This window comes from Poecilia reticulata, chromosome 10 (assembly GCF_904066995.2).
Source record: "Poecilia reticulata chromosome 10, P_reticulata-male-v2, whole genome shotgun sequence".
Taxonomy (NCBI): Eukaryota; Metazoa; Chordata; class Actinopteri; order Cyprinodontiformes; family Poeciliidae; genus Poecilia; species Poecilia reticulata.
The window spans coordinates 22,429,360-22,449,435 of record NC_088839.1 but is presented as its reverse complement, the minus strand read 5'-3'; the positions used below and the strand labels follow the sequence as shown (position 1 = coordinate 22,449,435).

At 38.9% G+C, this 20,076-nt stretch overlaps 2 protein-coding genes across 4 annotated transcripts; one reads left to right on the top strand and one right to left on the bottom strand.

The window, feature by feature from the left end:
• The first annotated feature begins 300 nt into the window (after nucleotides 1–300).
• On the top strand, nucleotides 301–6,456 carry grxcr1a (glutaredoxin and cysteine rich domain containing 1 a). The gene is made up of 4 exons (XM_008420544.3): nucleotides 301–913; nucleotides 4,126–4,365; nucleotides 4,445–4,510; nucleotides 6,116–6,456. The coding sequence occupies exons 1-4, from the start codon at nucleotides 515–517 to the stop codon at nucleotides 6,290–6,292; spliced, it is 882 nt and encodes a 293-aa protein (XP_008418766.1). The 5' UTR covers nucleotides 301–514; the 3' UTR covers nucleotides 6,293–6,456.
• A 715-nt stretch (nucleotides 6,457–7,171) lies between these two features.
• Nucleotides 7,172–19,761, bottom strand: slc30a9 (solute carrier family 30 member 9). Of its 3 annotated transcripts, XR_014089293.1 has the most exons (19): nucleotides 19,626–19,761; nucleotides 19,063–19,205; nucleotides 17,744–17,941; nucleotides 17,573–17,614; nucleotides 17,363–17,462; nucleotides 17,076–17,168; nucleotides 16,836–16,918; nucleotides 16,315–16,373; nucleotides 15,370–15,437; nucleotides 14,363–14,521; nucleotides 13,718–13,853; nucleotides 13,589–13,628; nucleotides 13,428–13,499; nucleotides 13,111–13,218; nucleotides 12,817–12,982; nucleotides 12,328–12,457; nucleotides 11,456–11,569; nucleotides 8,311–11,354; nucleotides 7,172–7,690 (listed from the first exon to the last, which is right to left on the bottom strand). XR_014089293.1 is itself a non-coding variant. In XM_081611680.1 (18 exons), exons 2-18 carry the CDS (start codon nucleotides 19,160–19,162, stop codon nucleotides 11,310–11,312), a joined length of 1,713 nt encoding a protein of 570 aa, XP_081467806.1. In that variant the 5' UTR covers nucleotides 19,163–19,205; nucleotides 19,626–19,761; the 3' UTR covers nucleotides 7,172–11,309. The 3 variants fall into 3 exon arrangements, 2 of the variants coding, with proteins under 2 accessions (XP_081467806.1, XP_081467807.1); XM_081611680.1 differs by having other exon boundaries at nucleotides 7,172–11,354; XM_081611681.1 differs by lacking the exons at nucleotides 7,172–7,690; nucleotides 8,311–11,354; nucleotides 11,456–11,569 and having other exon boundaries at nucleotides 12,355–12,457; nucleotides 12,805–12,982.
• Nucleotides 19,762–20,076: the final 315 nt, after the last annotated feature.

Here is a 20,076-nt window from a genome sequence, read left to right as displayed (position 1 = left end):
AAGTAAGATAAATACCTCAGTTTTATTGCAATGACAAATTAAAGGTGTCTGTCATGCAGCAGGAAATAGAAGTTGGCTTCATATTGGTAAAAGATTTAAAACTGCTGCATTCACACCACAAAATTATCTGAGATCGTTTTATAATCTTCTTTCAAGGCAGCTAATTATTTGTTCTATTGATTTAAGAACGTAAAGTTTCTGTCAAAGCTTCAGTGAAAACTCCGTAAACTGTGATAAATAATTCAACGAACACTATCACTTTACTTGAGATAAACCTGCTGGGTTACCATGGTAGGAGTGCATACATTATTTACTGGCTGAGTCAATGTGACTGCAAGGCAGCTTACTGGCTCCCAGTCGTTTTTAGATCCCTTCACACAGCGAGGATTAAACGTGGTATTAATCCATGGCAAACAAAATACCGTGTCTGAGCTGAATGTTTACCTCCGAATGAGAGGGAAGGAGCTGAACTGCAGTGTGCTGCTGGACCATGTAACGTGGCAGAGAGGTCGTGATGGAGGGGACAGTAGTGATGGAAGGACCGGAGAAGCCACAGAGGCGGGTGAGGTTCCGGGTGGCTTCAGGGAACAGTGGAAGGGTCCTGAAGGAGATGTTCAAAGATGAGGGGCCCTCAGACTCCCTGGATTCAGATTGCACTAGCAGCTCAGATGCCGAGCGGGCCAGCACCCCTTCTACGTCTGGAGACATCCAGGGAAACTTGTACGGATTCCTGGGCTCGGAGCTGGACGACAGCGAGAGTGAGCCTGATGAGCTGCTCATGTACGCCGGGGCCACCAAGGACTGGACGTTCACCACCAAGAGGGTCAACATTCTCAGCAAGAACGGGACGGTTCGAGGGGTCAAACACAAAGTCAGCGCAGGTCAGGCGCTCTTTGAGAACCTTCCTGATGGTGTAAGTACCGGTTGGCCATAATCACATTATTGCCTTAGTGGTCTTAAGACTTTTTTTCTGAGCTGCATATAGAAGCTGCAGTGCCTCTGAAAAAAAACATTCAAATGTTGCTAAATTACAACCTCAAAAATTCATGATATTTCATTTATTTCTATAATGGACTAACACTAGCAGTAGCAGAAAGTAGTGCACAGTTGCGGTTTAGTGACTTTTAGTGCCTTTTTTTTTTAGAAAAAAAAAACGATGGGCAAACAATATATTCGGCCTCTGTTACTCTGATGCTCCTCAATAAAAGTGCTGATCAGGTGAGAGAAAGATTGACCTTTGAACCCCTCTGCAGGAGAAATTCTATGTGTGTTGGAAGACTGGCACAGGGTATCACCATCCCCATGGTGAAACATAGTGGAGGCACCATGCTGCTGTGGGGAGGATTTTCAATCTTGTAAGAAATTGTAGTAGAGGCTAAAAAATGTTCAAGATCCAGGTGGAGGTTTATGTTTGGACAGGGTAATGAAAGCTGCAATGAAATTAAAAAATAAAAAGACCTAAAAGTGCTGTAAACAGATGGTCTTCATGACGTCTCTCTGAATTTGAGCTTTGTTACAATAAAGAGTGGGCATAAATTGTAGACTATATTAGCGAGGCTAGTAGATTCATACCCTACAGACTAGCAACTGAGGGTAGTTTTACAAAAACATTTGACTTAGTTGTGTTTAATACAATTATTAGCTAAATTTTGTTGTACGTCATAATACAGGTAGCACTGTTTATCCGTCACAAAAAATTCCAACAAACGTATTGATGTTTGTGGTTTTAAAGTGACAAATTTGAAGTTGTAGCTCTATAAATACTTTTCAAAAGCGCTTTTTGAGGCGAACCAGAACAAGCGCTCCCAAGCGAGGATGAGCTCACACAACAATTAAAGATTAATGATCCATTTCATTAAGTGTTTCAGGTGAAACTAATCAGGTTAATGAATTCAGCACTGCTTTCTAGTATCACAGCACCGTCTGCTGCATGTCGCTCCAAGGCAACACTGAGCCTGTGTGCTCACCAACTGAATGATGTCATATGAATGTAAAAGTTATTCAGGATTTTGAAACTCTTCAGTTAAGTCTGAAGCACCCAATGCAAATTATTTACTTCAAACATATATTTACAAAAAAAGGGGGGGGAAATCCCATTTTAAAAAGATGGTAGATATGTAATTATCATAAATCTAGTTAGAAAATCGGTTTATTTGGGTCAAATCATAGCCAAGGGCCTCCAAACAGGGATAATGGCATTCAATTAACTTTGTTAAACTAACTAACTTGTAAATGTTTTTGAGGGTACAAACAGGGTCAGATTTAAACAGCTATTGAATTCCAATAATTAAATTTTTCATAAACATAAAATATTTCATTACACAAATAAACTAATTTGCATAAAGTAGGTAATTTTACAGTCTACACATCTGTCAAAGTCTGTTGAAAGAACAGCTGTCAAGCTGAAAGTCCTTCACTTTCTGCACAAGGAAGGTAAACCATGTTGTTAAAGAAGCTGCCCGTTGTGTCCATGCCTTCTTATGTAACAATTTTGAGATGATATTGAAGTAAAGCCATCCCAAGGGCTAAAACCACTAATTTTTTGAGTTAAAGCTGCTGACTTTTCCACATTTTTTAAAACTGCCACCATGTTGTGAAGATGTCTGATGAAATGCACAACTCCCGGTCAAAAGCAACCAATCAGAGCCTGAAGGAAGGTCTGTCAATAATCCTCGTGTACACACAGCTAAATGTGCTAATGGCAGAGAAACAACTTAGTGCTCCAGGAAAACCATTTATCCTCCACATCAGCAGCTATGCTAACTAGCCTAAGCAGACATGGCAGCCTGTGTTTTGATGAACCAGCTGCAGCGCTGCAGAGAACACGAGGCAGGATGCAATGGGCGCATACACTAGTGTGATTGATAGTGGTAAGACCCTCCTCCTGATTCTGATTGGTTGATTTTAACTGAGTGGTGTATTTCTGGAGTTACTATTGGTAATCACTATAGGAGCTCATTTTTCCCCCCACAGATGACATGTCTTATTACCACATAATGATAATTATAACAAATATGTCAAAAACATATATTTAAAAAAATAAATAAAAGTTATATACTGCAGTTTTAACCAAACCCAATGTCAGAAGTGTTTTACTGGTCTAAGGAGGGAAAGAACTACACTATTGCTCACGTTTTCTGTGGAGATGAAATTAAATATTGTATTTCATTTTGGAAATCAAGATCACAAAGTAACAGAACACAAGCTGCTTGAGATCCAGTTAGAAGTCATTTACCGCATCTGCTGACAAGGAGAAAAGGGGATGAACTCTAAAGATCTCTGACAGGAGTTGAGGGAGTTTTTCTATGTAAATTAGGCAAACCTGGACTTCCTTCTGCTGCAGGACTAGGATTTAATGAAGGTGACAGTGGAGGTGAATGGTGCTGCTGTGTTGGAATGAGGTGCATTTATACTGTGACATAATGAGTGAGAGATTTTGTTTAGAACATTTTTATGTACTTATTTTAAATTTAAAAAACTTACTGATATGAAGGTTATTATACCTTTTAACAAACAGATAAAGCCAGACGATGACGCTATAGCTTTTTACGCCTCTGACAGATTAATTCACAACTTATGCATGTATTTGAGACACAGCTATGGAGTTCTGAGTTTTTAATAAGGTTAAAAACAATCCCCCCCCCGCCCCCCCCAAAAAAAGCTTTTCTTTTACTCTTCAGGTCAATCAAATAATTCCATCAGTCCTAAATAACCTAAAGCAGCAATCATGACTAGATTCAGGGCAGCCAAGGAAGCATTTTATTTCTAAAGTGTGTTTTATGTTTAGATAAACGTACTGGTTACAATTATTTACTTTTGATCATTTCTCTGGGTTATGAAAGCCTGCCTTCTATGGGTTCAAGTTTCTCAGTTAGCTGTTGATGTGATATTGAATTCTTCAGATATTAAAAGCACAATTTGGTTCCCTAAAACAAACTCTTGATGAATAAACTCAGTGCTAAACGCGGAAAAAACAAACAAACATGTTTACTTGTATTTTAATTAGCTGAGGGTGAGGAAGAAGGACATCAGTAACACAATCCACAGTGCAGTGCAGCCAAGGAGCAACGTTTCAACTTTACTCATGATGTAACGCTCTCACCTTTCATTTTCGACCTTCCTCAGGCGCATTTACCACTCGAGTTTGGGCGCATAGTGATCTACACCACGAGTTTCCGGGTGGTGAGGACCACTTTTGAGCGCTGCGAGCTGGTCAGGAAGATCTTCCAAAACCACAGGCTGAAGTTTGTGGAGAAGAACATCGCTCTGGACAGCGAGTACGGGAAGGAGCTGGAGGAGCGGTGCAGACGTGTCGGCGAAGCCCCCTCGCTGCCAGTCGTGTTCATTGACGGACACTACTTTGGGGTCAGTCCCGCACGCTGCTTCGTAGCAGCTCCAGGCGTCGGTCTCATGCGCGTCTGATGGTTTGTAACTTGTTTTGCAGGGTGCTGAGAAAATACTTGGCATGAACGAATCAGGAGAGCTGCAAGATCTACTGACAAAAATCGAGGTTAGGTTTCCCCTGCAGCCAGATTTGAAAATTATATTATTAATTATAGATTGTGGGCAAATAGATGAACTAGCTGGAAGTGTGTTTTCCCCCCCCAGTTTCAGTTTGATGCAGACTAACAATACATAATTCATTTGTTTGCTTTGAGATTTATTGGCGTAATCATTATACCAGCAAAATTTCCATGTCCTAAAGCAAACAATTGAATTGAGTGCAAACAAGAACAATAAGCTCCTCTCACTCACTGTGTCATCAATAAAGCATGTGGAAAGGAGCTATAAATTTCATGCACATCAATATAAAGGCATCTGTAATAGAGGGGCCGTTATTTATTGATTTTACACAATGCATTTGGCTCCATAGTGTGAACTATAATCCCTAAAAATAAATATTTCAGCTTCCCCCTCAGCTGTGGTTGGCCTTCCTCATCCTTTGCTTTAATTTTGAATTCAAATTCCCTCCAAAAAGAAACTAAAACTAGATCCAAAACTACAATGACATTTAAGTCATAGCTGTTGTTTTTTTTTTTTTTTAGCCCCCGAGGGCAATTAGAAGGGTGCCGCCCTGAAAGGTCATGCATGCAAAAATTAGCCTGAAACTGTCCAAAAACATTGGTGATTGTGTGTTTGCAAGCATGAACACCAAACTATTTTGAATGTTAATTCTGCGCAACAATAGGAGACTGGCATTTTGGGAAATGCACTCATTTTCTGTGTAGTGGATGAGGAGAGGATCACAGTGTACTCTGTCTTTTAAATGTTAAACTAAGCAGAGAGGGGGGGGGGGAAATTACTTTGAGGGCCTTGAAAACAATAAACCCCTTTCAACTTTTCTCATTTTGTCACATTTACCTGTTTGATAAACTTAAATGGTTCATAATGGTGAAATGGAGGAAAGGGATACTTCGTTTTCAGTTAAAAAATAAAATATTCTGAAGAATGTGGAATTTTGTATTTCATCTACTGAGTCTGTATTTTGAATACCTGTGCCTGTTAAATAAAATCATTCCCCACAGGATGATACTGCCACTACCTTTATTTACAGTGGGGACGGTATGTTCAAAGCAATGCAAAGTGCTAGCTTTGTGTCCACACTGAGTGGATAGAAAAGTCTACACACCCCTGTTAAAATAAAACAAATTTGTTCAATTCAAATGAAAAACAAATTACAAACGGGCAATGAGAACGTGCCCTACCGCTTCCCTTCAACTTTTGTGTTGTTCTATCAAATGAAATCCCAACAAAGTACTCTTTGAAGTTAGAGTATGCGATGTAACAAAATGTGAAAAGATGTACAGAGTGTGAATACTTTTGAACAACTAAAAATGAAAGCCAAACAATTTGATAGTCCATTTTGCAAAATCTGCCTGAATTTAAAAACAACGAGCGTTGAAAGAAATCACTGTGGCCTGCAAAAAGATATATAAAGTCTGCCTTAATCACAGTAACACCATAATTTCAAAGATTGCTTTTCACAGATTTGATTACATCTTGTTAAAAAGTTTTTTTTTTTAAACCTGGACTTTATCTGCACATGGAACATAGGCACTGTTGGCATTTGAAGCCTTTATCCAGAAACTAAAACTACACTTTCATCGTCTCTCAGAGGGTTCAGCATCCCCAGACGTGCCAGACCTGCGGAGGCTTCGCCTTCATCCCGTGCTCAATGTGCCATGGCAGCAAGATGTCCGTGTTCCGCAACTGCTTTACGGACTCCTTCAAAGCCCTAAAGTGCACTTCCTGCAACGAGAACGGCCTGCAGCCCTGTGCTAGCTGCAGCTAGTGAGGACGGTGTGATGCCTGGACCAAACATCCCACTTCAGGACCAAAAACAGGAACCTGAAATGGACAGCAGCACGGCCAGTGAAACACAACACAGCAGGATTCTTTCTCCTTGGCCATTATCATTGTGAAAACTGGAATTTCTAATAAAATCTGCAAACCTTCTGATTGTCTCCGTGTCAGTTGGATTTCCCTGAAGCATATTTGATTTGTAAAAAAAAAAAAAAACATCCACTGAAGGGTTGTGAACTAGCTTGCCCTCTGGGAAACATAAGCTTGTTAGTCAGGAGGCGTCGTAATTAACAAATCTCTCGTCACTAATCCTATATCAGACACGGTTGGATAACAGACACTCGGGACAAACAGTGAAAGTCAAGGGCTCAATTTTCAGACAGTCGAAGGCAGCAAACTGGAACTTTGCTCACAGGGAAGCACAGAAATGAATTCAAACAGTAACATTAAAAACCCGCCAAAAAGCTCCTTGTTGATGCAATGCTTAACCATCAAAAACAACATTTAAGCCTTTGATTTTGTTGATACAATCTCCGTTTCCCAAGTTGTGCTTGGGCACACTTGGGCAATTCAATTAAAATATGAAGCTCATATTTCACACAAATCCTTGTATGAATTTAGTCTTGATTTAACACAAACAAAAAAATCATTAATTTAGTCTAAAAGTATCCTAATAATGTTTAGGCTCAGTGTTGAAATGCCAAAAAATAAGAACACTTAAAAAAAAAAATTCTCCAACTTGTTTTTTCAGGCCTTGCAAGATCTTGTGTCCTTGTGAATGACTGTAGCTCTACTCCCTTGACCTGTATTCTTGATCCAGGTATTATTTGAAGATGCATGAAGAATGAATGACAAGCAAAAATATAAGAAAATTTAAATACATTATGTTTATTTTTATTAACCGTTTTATACTTTTGCTGAACATATCATGCATTAAAGACCATCTGTCCCAATAATAAGGGAAACGCAAAGTCTACATTTTCACACAGTGTACTTTGTGAAAAATGCAGGAAAAAAAAAATACAGTTTTGGTCATCAAAGGTTTACAGACATTAACTATAAGATACTTAATTTACAAAGGGACAACTATTTCAAGCAGACTCACTTTTTTTTTTTTTTTTACAAATAAGCAGATTCTTATCATCTGTACTAGAAGTAAAAGAGGTTTTAGGGGCAGCAGCGGCTGATTTCGCTTCTGCTCCTGGCCGGCTCTGGTTGGCAGCAAATGTTGGGTGCGCAGCGCAGCTCAGCTCTCTACGCTGTCATAGCCCTGTACAATGCTGCTTGAACATTATTAGACAAGGCAGCACCGTAAAGAGGCTAAAAGCGTAGAGCAGTTTGACGGTGATCAGCAGAATGATTCTCCTCCAAGATGCTCCTCTTCCACCTGCGATTCAAGCCAGATAAGCGACCGTTATTAGGACAGTTTCATTACTGAAGGCTGGCAATAAAAGATGATGACAAAAAGCTCGCAGCTTTAGTTTTGTCGGGTGTTATGATGTGACACTCTGGGTTTTGTGATCACAGGCTTGACGAGATGGGAGAAAATCTGAGGCTCCAACTGTGTAGGTTCGGTGCGCCCCCATCTGTGGGGTGACTGAGATGAAAAGACGGGAGAGGGGGTTGAAACACAAATGGAAGATGCATCGAGGATTTTTCCTCCCCCCCTCTTCACAATCACGCTTATAAAAGCCTAAAATAAAATGTATAAAGGGATAATAAGAGCGTCATTGTTAGCGCTCAGTTGCCGGAGATGGGATGATGTATGAGGGCGATCAGCAGACACGGTCTCGACGCTCGTCTAGCAACCTGGTGATCCGGTTGCTTTTTTGTTTTGTTTTGTTTTTTATTTCTCTCAATGAGCATGTATTGTGTGAAGATGGGGCGATATGATCGGAAACGAGATGGGCAGTGGCGGAGCTGACCTGGGAATGGGAAGACGAGACATGACACTGACGATGCGCGCAACACCCAGAAATGTTCAGACAACATTCAATGGTTAAAAACCTGCAATGGTGGGATCGTCCGCACTGCGTCCGCTCTCCAAGGATCTGCGAAAAAAAAAAAAAAAGAGAAAAAAAAAAAGGTTATTTCAGTCGAGTAATCGAGCGTGGTCCGGCCGCGGTGCGGTGCGTAATGTTTTTGAATGGTCGGTCAATGCGCAGACTGGTTGGAAATGACTGTTTTTATTGACGTCAGCGTACAGGCTAGTGCCCCCCTCTCTCATCCCCACAACTGCACCATCTAATGGCTTTACATTCCAGTCAACCATCTGGGGTTCAAACAGGAAGCAGGCTCCCCGATCTGCTAAAAGAGAGGCTTGAAATTTGACTTAAGGGGCCCCAAGATGTAAACATCTGCAGAGCACAGTGTCACGCAAACCACCAAAGATATTACTGATAGTCTGCAGGTGCAGAATTTACATGCATTTGTCAGAACCATATTGATTTTTCTCACCTTAGGCGCAAAATAAGCCTGGACTTCTTGAAAGGGACCTATAAATACAACCCATATTGGTAAAAGCTAAGTGATTTAAAAAAAAAAAAAAAAAAAGCCTAAGCTGAGTGTCAACTTACTTGGCTAAAAAGGTGTTGCGTTTTGTGTTGGTGTTGCTGATATGGGTTGAATTTAGAGAACCCGATTGTGACCCTTACAGAAAACACGCTGTGAACCCAGAACCATGGAGCATGAGAAAAGTATTCATGAGGGTCTCAAACACATTAAAGTTGGGTTTAACCCTCCTGTTGTCCTCGGGTCAAAATGACCGAGATTTGTATGTGTTTTCCCTATACACAGAAAATGAGGACAACAGGATTAAACAACTTAAACCCAACATTTAATATTTGTGTCTTTCTGGACTTTAATAAATGCTTGCATATTGTGTGATGTTCTCCACCTGCCTGTATAGGTTTCATTCCCTTCAGAGTTGGGCCCACAAGGGACCTAGATACCATCTACATGCAACCTGTGGTGACAATGTCATGATCAGTTGTATTTTTATTTTTTTGCTTGTTTCAAAGTCCCAATAGACTCGCACATAAAGCAGAAGACTGTTTGCATATTTTTTACTAAGCTAAAACATATATGTGGGCCCCAAATTAATTTTGCTCTGGTTTAATAAACACTAAATGGTTTTGGGTAGATGATGGATTTCTTTTACAGGTCTCACTTTTGGGTTTAATATAATTTATATCAGAAAACCAGTTAAGCACTACGTAAACAAGGTAACAACTTCAAAATTACACAATCAATCTAGGGCCCATATGGGCCCAACATGGGCCCCACTTTGTACCCAGAGTTGTTTTGCATCAAATTAGTATTGGCGATTAAAAAGGACCCAACATACAAGATTCAACCACAGCTTGATTCAAAGTTCAAAATGACGTTAAAAAGCTGACAATGACTTACACAGGTAGAACCAGTCAACATGTGCATTGGTAGGGGACTTGGTGTACCTGAAGACCTATTTGGGTTTATTACATTTAATTCATTTCAGCAAACTCAGTTGTACAATCTTTATAGATATAAATAGCAAATTGCCCTGTCATTCCGGTCACATACGTTCCATTGTATTCCCTTAGATTTCTTGAATCAAGATGGCAGTTTTACATAAGGTAAATATGTAATTGATGCACATATTGGTTCCTTATGTAAGTAACTGACTGATTAATCACACAACTTGTATGAGAAATGCTACCAAAAGTGACAGAATAAAACACCATGATTCAATAAATTATTTCAAATTTATTCTAAGTCCTTCAGCAGCAGCAATATTAGTAAAATATCCAACTATTGACACCTTCAAAAAAAAAAAAAATATATATAAACCCATCGTCCATGAACAGAGCCGTACGACTACGGCCCACCTCCTGAAGCAGAGAAGAAGCTTGTGGCAGGTGTTTGAGCTGCAGCTGCAACTGTGTGCTGACAGAATTTAAAAAAGAAAAAAAAAGCGCATTTATGCTGAATTGTTTTCTTGTTTTAAGAATAAATGAGCAGAAATACTAAAATGGGGATTGATTTTTTTTTTTTTTTTATAATTCACTGTAGAAACAGAAATGAGCTGTTGTCTGGAAACCTGTCGGGAGGTTTGCTTTTGATGAAATCTGGAAAAGATGAAGCAGTTTTGTGCTTTTTGTTGGAAAAAAGCAAGAAAGGGGCAAAATAATTCCACCCCTCTTAGGGTTTAATCTTTGGAACAATACATTCACCCGCTGATTATTTTGAAGCAAAAAAAAACAACTCTTGAAAAGAAACCGGCGTAATAATTTCTGGGGGGATCAAATTGTAATCTTCACATTTTCATCTCAACTCGTATTTTTTATTTTTATTTTTAAATAAAATATCACAAAGACATGATAAATTACTGCTGATTTTTTTTTTTGTCTTCCTGGTTCATTTTTCACTCCCACTAGAAATCAAATGAGAAACTTTACACCCATTTAATCAGATTTTTTTCTTCTTCAAGTATTAAAATCTTCTCGTCATTCTCTTTCACCTGCAACACTGAGCCATCTTCAAAAAGGCTTCAAATTAAAACAAAAAAAAAAACAAAAAACAAAACCAAAAACAAAACATTGACTAGCCTTTAAATATGTTCTGTTTAAATACGTAGAGCTCGAGTTTCCTTTGCGCTTGTGAAGGAAACACTATCACCGTGGTTCACACGTAAGATTAACGCACAAGCGTAGTAACTGATACTGGTCCTGTTCCGAGGTTTGACCTTGCTAAAATCCAGACACAAACACGGAGGAATGTAAGCCAAAGCAAACAGTGGCTGGTTGGAAGGACTTTTGCTTAGATTCAATAAGATGTTTGACAGTCTTGCTCTCTGCTGATGAGCTGAGCAGCTCCAACAATTACTGTTCAAACATGCTGCGTTTACGCCCCGGGAGTGAACTGGTGTAAGACTTCAGGTTTATCTGTGGTGGAGATGGTCAGAGTGGGAGGTGGGCTTGGCTTTCTCTATTCCTTCTTTGTGCAGCGGGACGTTTCCCCAGCAGTCACTATAGTATCTCCAAGTCTACGTGGCGAACCTCTGGGTTACGTTGCTGCAAAAGGAAATAAAGACAGTCACAAATCTCCCCCGTGACGTATTTTCTAATGCACAACATCAACAAAAAACAACTTCAACATCTTCTTTCCTCGCTACCTTCAGCTCCTTCTCCAGACGATCCACCTCAGCCCCTAAAGTGTCAATGATGTTCTCGCCATGTTTCAGCATGAAGTTCTCCAACTCTTCAGGTGTTTTCACCTGCTGAATGTCCTGGAGAGGCAGAATATAAACAACGCCATGGCTGAGCGATGCATTTCACACCCTGATGTCTGCAGTAAACAATGCAAACATTGTGACATCAGGCAGTTTTGAGGTAGATTGAAGATTCCCAGGTCTTTGCTGAGACAATGTGGTAACACTGGCATAAAATGGTAGAGACTTCTGTCTAGTTAGGACAGATGATGGACGATGGCAGACAAGTGCTGGTTGAGCAAAAATCACTCACATGAACATAATGTCTAAACAAATTTGATTTAAAAACAGAAAAACTTAAATAAAAGTTGCAGTTAAACACAAGCCGTTCTAAAGTCATTGTTAGATTTTATGTTGAGTCTTAAAGGAACAGATTCTTCTTTCAAACTCATGACTGAACAAAGGTCTAGTTTTGTTCTTCCCCCCCCCCTCAGTCTCATCTGACATTCTGATTACTCAGGCTTTTTTGTTTGAACATTAATAAGGGCTTCCCTCTATTTTTTCTTATTTAAATCTAAATATTGTCATCTGAATACAAACACTTCTAACTTGACTTATTAAAATGGACATCTCTGTTATCTGGGGCAGTTAAGCCAATTAGTCAACCACTGACTAAGACAAAAATCACCATAAATGTTTACCAAATATGTTTGGCTATCTATGGACAGAAAAAAGGGCCATCAAAATCTGTGTCAAACATGAAAGGAAAAAATATGAAAAGGCATGATCTTTTTAATAACAAAGTTATCTGCTGCAAACATAAAGTGAAAGCTTACGTTAAGGATTTGGTCAATGTCTTGTTTCTCCAGATAAGACCGTGTCACCACTCGGCCATCGAAGTCAACTTCAGCCTTAAAGCGCACTTTACTCAGTCCCATATCTGTGGCCTTCACATCATGGATGGCTCTGTGTGCAAAAGATACGGCTGTAAAACTCAAGTACATACAGGATTTCTGCCACACAAATCACAATCACATGCAGAAAAATATCTGATAACCTATACTTCCTCAAGCAAAGGTCTACAAGGGCTGAATCATATAGCAAAGATGAGCAACAAACAAACTGAGGCTCAGGCGTTGTATAGAAGCCCCCCGGTAAGTCTGGCAATGCTGCACATATTCAGCTAATGCGATGAAGCAGAAGCGCAAAAGACTTCTCTGAGTTCAGTTGAACCATCACCATATAGCGGATACCTGGCTAGAAATATCTTAGATTAATTAACTTCAGTGCGACGTTTTGGGTACCCTACCCACCTCTGCTCTTACCTCACAGCCGGGTCGTTCTCCAGGAACTCTGTGAGCTTCTGGACTTGCTCAGGCTGTATGGAGCGGCCCAGCAGGGCCTCGGTGTTGGTGTAGATCAGGAACGCCGAGACGGCGCCCAGCAACGTTCCCACGCCGAGGGAGCCCAGACTGTCATAGTACGGGTTACCTGGGACAAGGACAGTTCCATGCTGAAGTTTTTTGAACAACAGGAATTCAAACAATGACCAAATGGCTGAGGATGTTTTATATTCGATATGAAAATCACAATTTGGGAGATGATATATTTGTGTTCACCTGTGAGTGAGGTGAGCCCCATACAGCCAGAAGCGATGATGACCCCCAACACGGCAGCAGCATCTTCCAACAGCACCACGTTGGTGCTGGGGTCTCGACTCTGCATGACTTTACACAGGAAACATAAAGAGTTTTACACAGCAGTTCATAATTCACATCATGTTTTCACCAATAAAAACTTTTGGTAACACAGAGGTTTAGATAATTGTGGGAATCTGACAGAAACTTGCATTCTTTGGTTGTATTTTCTGTGTGTACTGAAAAGAAATCACAACAACAAACTCTTTGTCACATAATTAAATGCGAAATGTGCATACCATATTCATAAAAAGACGTCCCGTGCTTGTGGGCACTCTTCTTTATCTCATTAATTGCAACTAGTAAGGTGGCTGAGAAAGAAAAACAAACATGTTTCAATTCAAACTGCAAAACTTCAGCTAAAAATAATAAAATCTTATATTTTATCAAGGCAACCAACCTCCTTCAGACACCAGAGAGCCCGCTAAAATACAGTAAGCCTGCAAAATTAATATGTGAAACGCTTTCTTTAGTCTATAAATTCTGACTTTACAGAGTTAAGTTAGTATTAGTCAGAGCAGACACTCACCCAGAGCAAAGACTCAATTGGTTCTGGGTGTAGTAATCCCATAATGCCATGGTACCAAGAGAGACCTGCTCCCATCATGAAAATGCCCACGCCACTGATGAGGGAGGCGATGTAGCGCATGTTTGAAAAGCCATACCTGAAACATGGAGTCGAGACTTAGCCTAGCAACGTCTACTCGGTTACAAACACCAGCTCTGTCTGTACATACAGACCGTAAAGCAAAGTTCCTGCAGATCACTCATTTCAAAATTCAACACATTTCCAGACCCAATTAATTTTGAAGATTAATGATCTGCAATAAGTACTGAAACATTCAGCAGCTAGACAGCTGATAGTTCAGGAAAAGTCAAATAAAACTCTTCCGTAATATTTATACTGCATTTCAGGTACATGCTCAAATGTCCATCAGAAAGTCCAATACTCCTGACTTCTTGTGAAATTTTCTTTTTTTCACTGTCACTCATTCAGAAAATATTCAAATAGCATATTTTTTCTAGGGTGCAGACAGAGCAAGCTTAGTGTTTCAAGGAATAAAACTCCTACAAAGTATTTTACTCTTTCCTAACATGGTAACTTAAAATTCTTTAATGGCAGATCAAGAACCACACTTTTTTTGGTTTGTTTTCGGAGAGGTGTGCTGCTTACGGGTGAATGGCGTCCGGATTTCGGACAGATTGGCTGATTCCCAGGGCGAGCAGAGCCTGGTTGCAGGTGTCGGCCAGAGAGTGGATGGCCTCGGAGAACATACTGGCTGATCCGGTGTAGACCCAGGCCAGAAGCTTGAAGAAGAAGTTCAAGCCATTGCTGAGGACATAAAATAGAGATTCATGAAGCCAAACAATCAAGTTTTACATATAATTTGCTAAATGACATATGTACATGTTTTTTAGAAGAATGCTTTGGAAACCAATCTGACACATCACTGGACCTCTGATGAATTTACTGATTAAATCTTTAGGTCTCGTGCGTCGTCCGGCTTCATGTGACTCCACATGTCCTCTAACTCAATCTGACTAATCTAATAGGCAGCAGAGGCTCATGTGACGGCAAGTTTCCAAGTTCCCACCCGTTTAAAAACAACCAGATGCATTATTCTTATTAAACAGGGATATACATACATTTCCTTCCACTTCACAAATATTAAATTCTATACAGAAAGCTTTCAAAAATTCTGGGCTTTAACATAAAAAATGTTTTGGAAGACACAACAAAGGACTCATTGTGATTTACATCATTTGTAATAAGTTTGAACACTTATTCATTTGTGCATTAGTAAAAAACTCAAAAAATGTATCAGTGATTATGGAAGGAGAAAAATAAATGCTTAGGACAACTTTGGGATACATATATTTTTAGGAACCCCCAATAATGTCTGGAGACTTTCAGCACAACAGGTAGGCATCACCGTACCATGCATTTTAAAACATTTATTTACATCAGACTTCTGCACCCATATTTTACTGTAATGCTTTCTAAGGATTCGGGGTGACCCTGCAGACTGTAATTCAGCACCTGCCACTGTGCGTGCTGCAGCTCAGACAATTCAGTAAATATGAGACAAATGCTCTATAAAAACCATGCAAAATTCAGAAACAAGGTGGCCTGGTAGGACAATAGAAATAAAACAAAACAACAAAAAGAAAAAAACTTACATGCAAATGGCCACCATTACCACCTTCCCTGGACCTTGCAGAAATGTCGCCCTCTTGCCAGATCGGGGCTTAAGAAAGAGGAAAAATAATAAAAATACAAATGGTTTTCAAAGGATGATCTCGACATACCTGACATGCCCATTATAATAACAACAACAATATCAATAATAACAATGACGATATTAGACATTTTAAATAGTATTTTGTCATTTTGTCTCTATTGTTCTCTTAAAGGGCAGCAGGTTAGATGGCTCCTCTGGCCAAACAAACCAGCAGAGTGTAGAATATGCCACCACATACCAGCCAGGTACAGCGCAGTCACTGAAATAACATCAGCACCATACAGCAAAGACAGGGGGCAACATGAATGCCACTGTGTGTAAAAGATGCAGTGACCTCAGTTATCGGGACAAAGGTCACTCAAACACAACCAGGAGTAATTAACTATGGTACAGTGGCACAAATGTTACTGAATGTTAATGCTATACATTAACTTATGAATATCAATGTAGCTACTATTAACAGTACAGTGTCACATTAAAACATTTCAAAGGTGTCAATGTACTGGTTCATTTTTAATGTAGAAATACAACAGTTTAACGTGAATTTACAGCAGGTGTTTCTACAGAAGTCAGGCTGTAAATACAAAATATAATGGATGATGGAAAAACACAGGGAGAGATGGATGGATGAACATATGATGACAAATGAACAAAGTGATAAACAAATGACAAACAAACAACTGATAGATGGATTAAAAATTAACAAAAATGGATTAAAGGATATACAGAAAAACAAATTGACAGATGGATAAATTAACAGTCGTGCAAACAAATGGAAACACAGATGGATTGTTGGAGCATTTAGATGATGAGAATAAGGAATAAAGTCAGGAATTTCACAAAAAATACCCCCAAAACAGTGGAACAAAAAAAAAACTCTTACCTTAGTGTTTCCCCAAAAGTCTTTGTACTCCTTTAACAGCTGCTGGTTACGAAAAATATCTGTAGATAAACAACGGGACAAACAAAAGCAAAAATTAAGCATTTTTTTTACAACCCCGTAGCAAAACAGGGAATGCATAACTATACCAGCTGAGAGATGATCTGGTTAGTAAAATTTATGATGTAAATGAGAAAACAACATTTTTACCTTTTTTTCAAACAATAAATCAATAAAAAATATATATATAATTTGTGGGGGGTTTTTTTGACAATTTTTCTGCTGCAAATTGTGTGAATATTAGCGTGGCTATGACAGGTATGGCTCTGGCACTTTACCTAAAGGTCCAAGTACAAATCCTAGCTGAAAAGTTATTGAAACCATTTTCAGTTGGGACTTTGAATAGTTTTTCTACCTACATTACAAAATAAACATATTTTGAGTATTTTTTTTATGCAACCTCTATGAACAGAGAAATCTTTGTGATTTCAATTTATCCACAAAGAAACAAATGTTAAACCTACTCTCTTGGTATTCTCTCTCCACTTCTTTCCTGAGATTCCTCTCTCGGTCTAGAGCTTCATTGCTTCCCCACACATCTACTGCTCTGATAGCAAAAAGAAAAAAAAAAAAAGAATATAATCATAAATCAACATAAGAGAAATATGCATGTAAATGCTGGTTTGATAAATGACTTGTTTGAAGAGATTTGGTATAATTCTCGTTGGATGTTTTGGAGGCGTAACATTAGAATTTGCACTAACTTGGCCTCCACGTCTGACCGCAAAAACACAGTGAAAGCCTCTGTGTCGTCATGGGGGCTGCGCCTTCTGATCTTCCGGAGCTGCTCCAGATCACTGCAAGTACAAAAGGAGTAGGGCAAGAAAATTTGAAACAGACTAACAGAAATGTTAGGCAATATTTTTAAAATGAACTGCAAAAGCATGCTCAATTATTAACTCCAGGGGGAATTTGTACAATTATTGTCGCACATGGAAATAGAACAGTTTCTCATTTTCCATAATATTTATATACAAGACAAAGGAATTACCTTGGTTTGAGACAGAACTCATTCATCGCTCTGACAGCAGTGATAAAGTTGTTCTTAGTGTATTTGGCTCCATACTCCCTTTTTTTGAGGACAGCTCGAACTGTGTGCAAAGTTAAAGAGCAATCAAATGACAAACTGATTTCAGACTGAATCAGCTATCAAGGGAAACAATTCAAAATTTGACAGGAACACGCAAATGTGGCTTCTTACCTTTGACTTGAATTGCCTCGACTTTCGTTAGTCCTTGAAGTGCTTTATTTATGGAAGTAAAGATATGAATAAAAAATAAAAATTAAGCTTAAACTTCCGTAATTCTTTTATGTCTACCTGTAATGAGGTAGACATAAAAAAATTAACCAGTGTGTTAATGGAAAAGTTTACCTGATGGATTTGTGGTGACTTTTGCAGCACCAGTCGCCACTCTCTCTGCTGAAGGGGAATCAGTTGATTTTGATTTTGAAGGACCATCTTTACTATCACCAGAGGTAGAGTAGTACTGCACCTTCGTGAGCCCCAGTGAGGCCACACGGGAGTCAGGAAGGCTGAGCCATAAGCTGTGTGTGCCTCCAATCTGCCATCCTGTGCAAAACGGTGGCTCATTAGAGATAATATGCAGTTATGTGTTTTCTTTCCATAAAAAATTACAATGACAGTAAAAAAAACGTCAGGCAATTAAGTGTGGATATCCACAGACAAACTGAGGAAGAAACTCTTTCTGCTTTGTGAATATTTGTATCAATGATATCATAAGAAGCACAAGAAGCTTTTGATGCAGTCTCTGAAGGTTTTGGGTTATAAGAGACAAACATTTGGCCTGAACATGTAATATGGCTCAAACTATGTCTAACATGAAGCTTTAAACATTGTGACAACCCTCTGTAAAAATGTTATGTTAAAGAATTTACACAAAAATGTAAATAACACATTTAAACAGGAATTGAAGTGCTTTTACTGAAAAACAGAAAATTACTTTTTATATTGCAGCAAAATTAATAATACTAATCTAAAACAGTATAACAACAATTTTGGAAAGCAATGCAGTTGTGATAATATTCTTATTCTTGTCACTTCTCTCTTTGTTAACAATTCTCCGGACTGTCATTGGAAGTATTTTGGTCACAACAATATGCCAGGTGAGAAGTGAGACTCCATGTATTATCAGCAGGCAAAGTGTAAATATGACTGCATAACTGTGATATATCACTTTGCCCAAAAATATGTACTATAGTTTGAATAATTTGACTATTGCTAAATAATTTAAATAAACACACAATAGTCTTGGTACTCATTTTGTCATTCTGCCCTTTATAGAGTACTACATCAAAAGCAAATGTCTAAAAATGATATACGTTTTTCTTGTAAGAGATAAAAGAACAACAACTAGAATTTCATTAAAAACATGCACAATGTGAGAGGAAAAAATTCAGAAATAAGAAAAAGATTAACACAAAAAAGCTGATTAGTTGCCTTGTCGGTTGCTAGGGAGGATAAATCTTGATTCAACATCAACTGACAACAATAAAGCAAATAGAAAGAGTGATCGTGGAGTCTTCTAAAAGACTGATCTGAAATGAGTTGGTTTACATAATAATAACAATGAAAAGTCTGGCTAGGATCCCGTTGTTTTTTCCCGACAGTAAAAAAAAAAAACAGATTTAAAGTAGATATAACAATAACAGGCAGCTCATCCAGAAGCTCACCTCGGGGAAACCTATGAGACCACTGGGACAGCGAGGACCTGTGCTGCAGGGACACTCTGCAGAAGACATGCCATGGTCTGTGGGCCAGGCTGGGGAACATCCTCTCTGCAGCGGGGCTTGGTGTGGAAGTGCAGGAGTGTGCTCTGTAAATTCACAGATATCCCAGTCACAGTCGTGTTAGCATTACCAGCCTGCCAACTTAACCCAACCACCTTTCAAACAGATTAACGTTGAGAAATATCCTCTCAGGTTCAGATAGTGTCATTAGTTAGCAACGTTAGCGTGGCTAAAAACAAACTAACACGTTAAACTAAACTGACAGTTATGGTAAAACTGAATATTTTTCATTTAACAGAAAAGTACAGCTTCTGCTTGTTGGCTAGCTCTGTTCTGCTCCGTTAAGCAAACCCGGTGGAAGCAGAGCTACATAGCTAAGTAGCATGATCAGCTAACGTCATTAGCCTTGGAAATAACAGGTGCTCTTTAACATTTAAATTTCATACTAAATTGAAGCAACTGAGTACCGGCTGCGTTTATAAAATATTGTCATAAAAATGAAATACCTTTTTTACGTTGAAGCTTGCTCTGCATAGTATGAATTCATTTTACAAATTGATCGTAACGCCGCTTCAGACATACGATGGAAAAAAAACTACAAACACCGAATCACGTGACCTATGACATTTCAGTGAGGTAATCCCGCGCGAGTGAGTATGAGTTCATTGGGGAATCAGATGATGTCGCGATATTTTGCACTACGCAGTGGAAGGTCAAGAATCTTTCTGTTTTTTGACATTCATTTTAAAGACATATTAACTATTATGTATCACAAGAGAAAGAAAACGATTGTCAGAAGAGGGTGACCTCCTTTTTTATGATCTAAAATAAGTATATTTTTATAAACTTATTGTAACCTTTTAAGCTAGCTCCCTTAAAAGGTTACAATATTCTTACCTAGTATAAAGTTTTAAAATGTGATGCAAAAAGAAGCTTAAAAAAATCCACTTTCTTTTT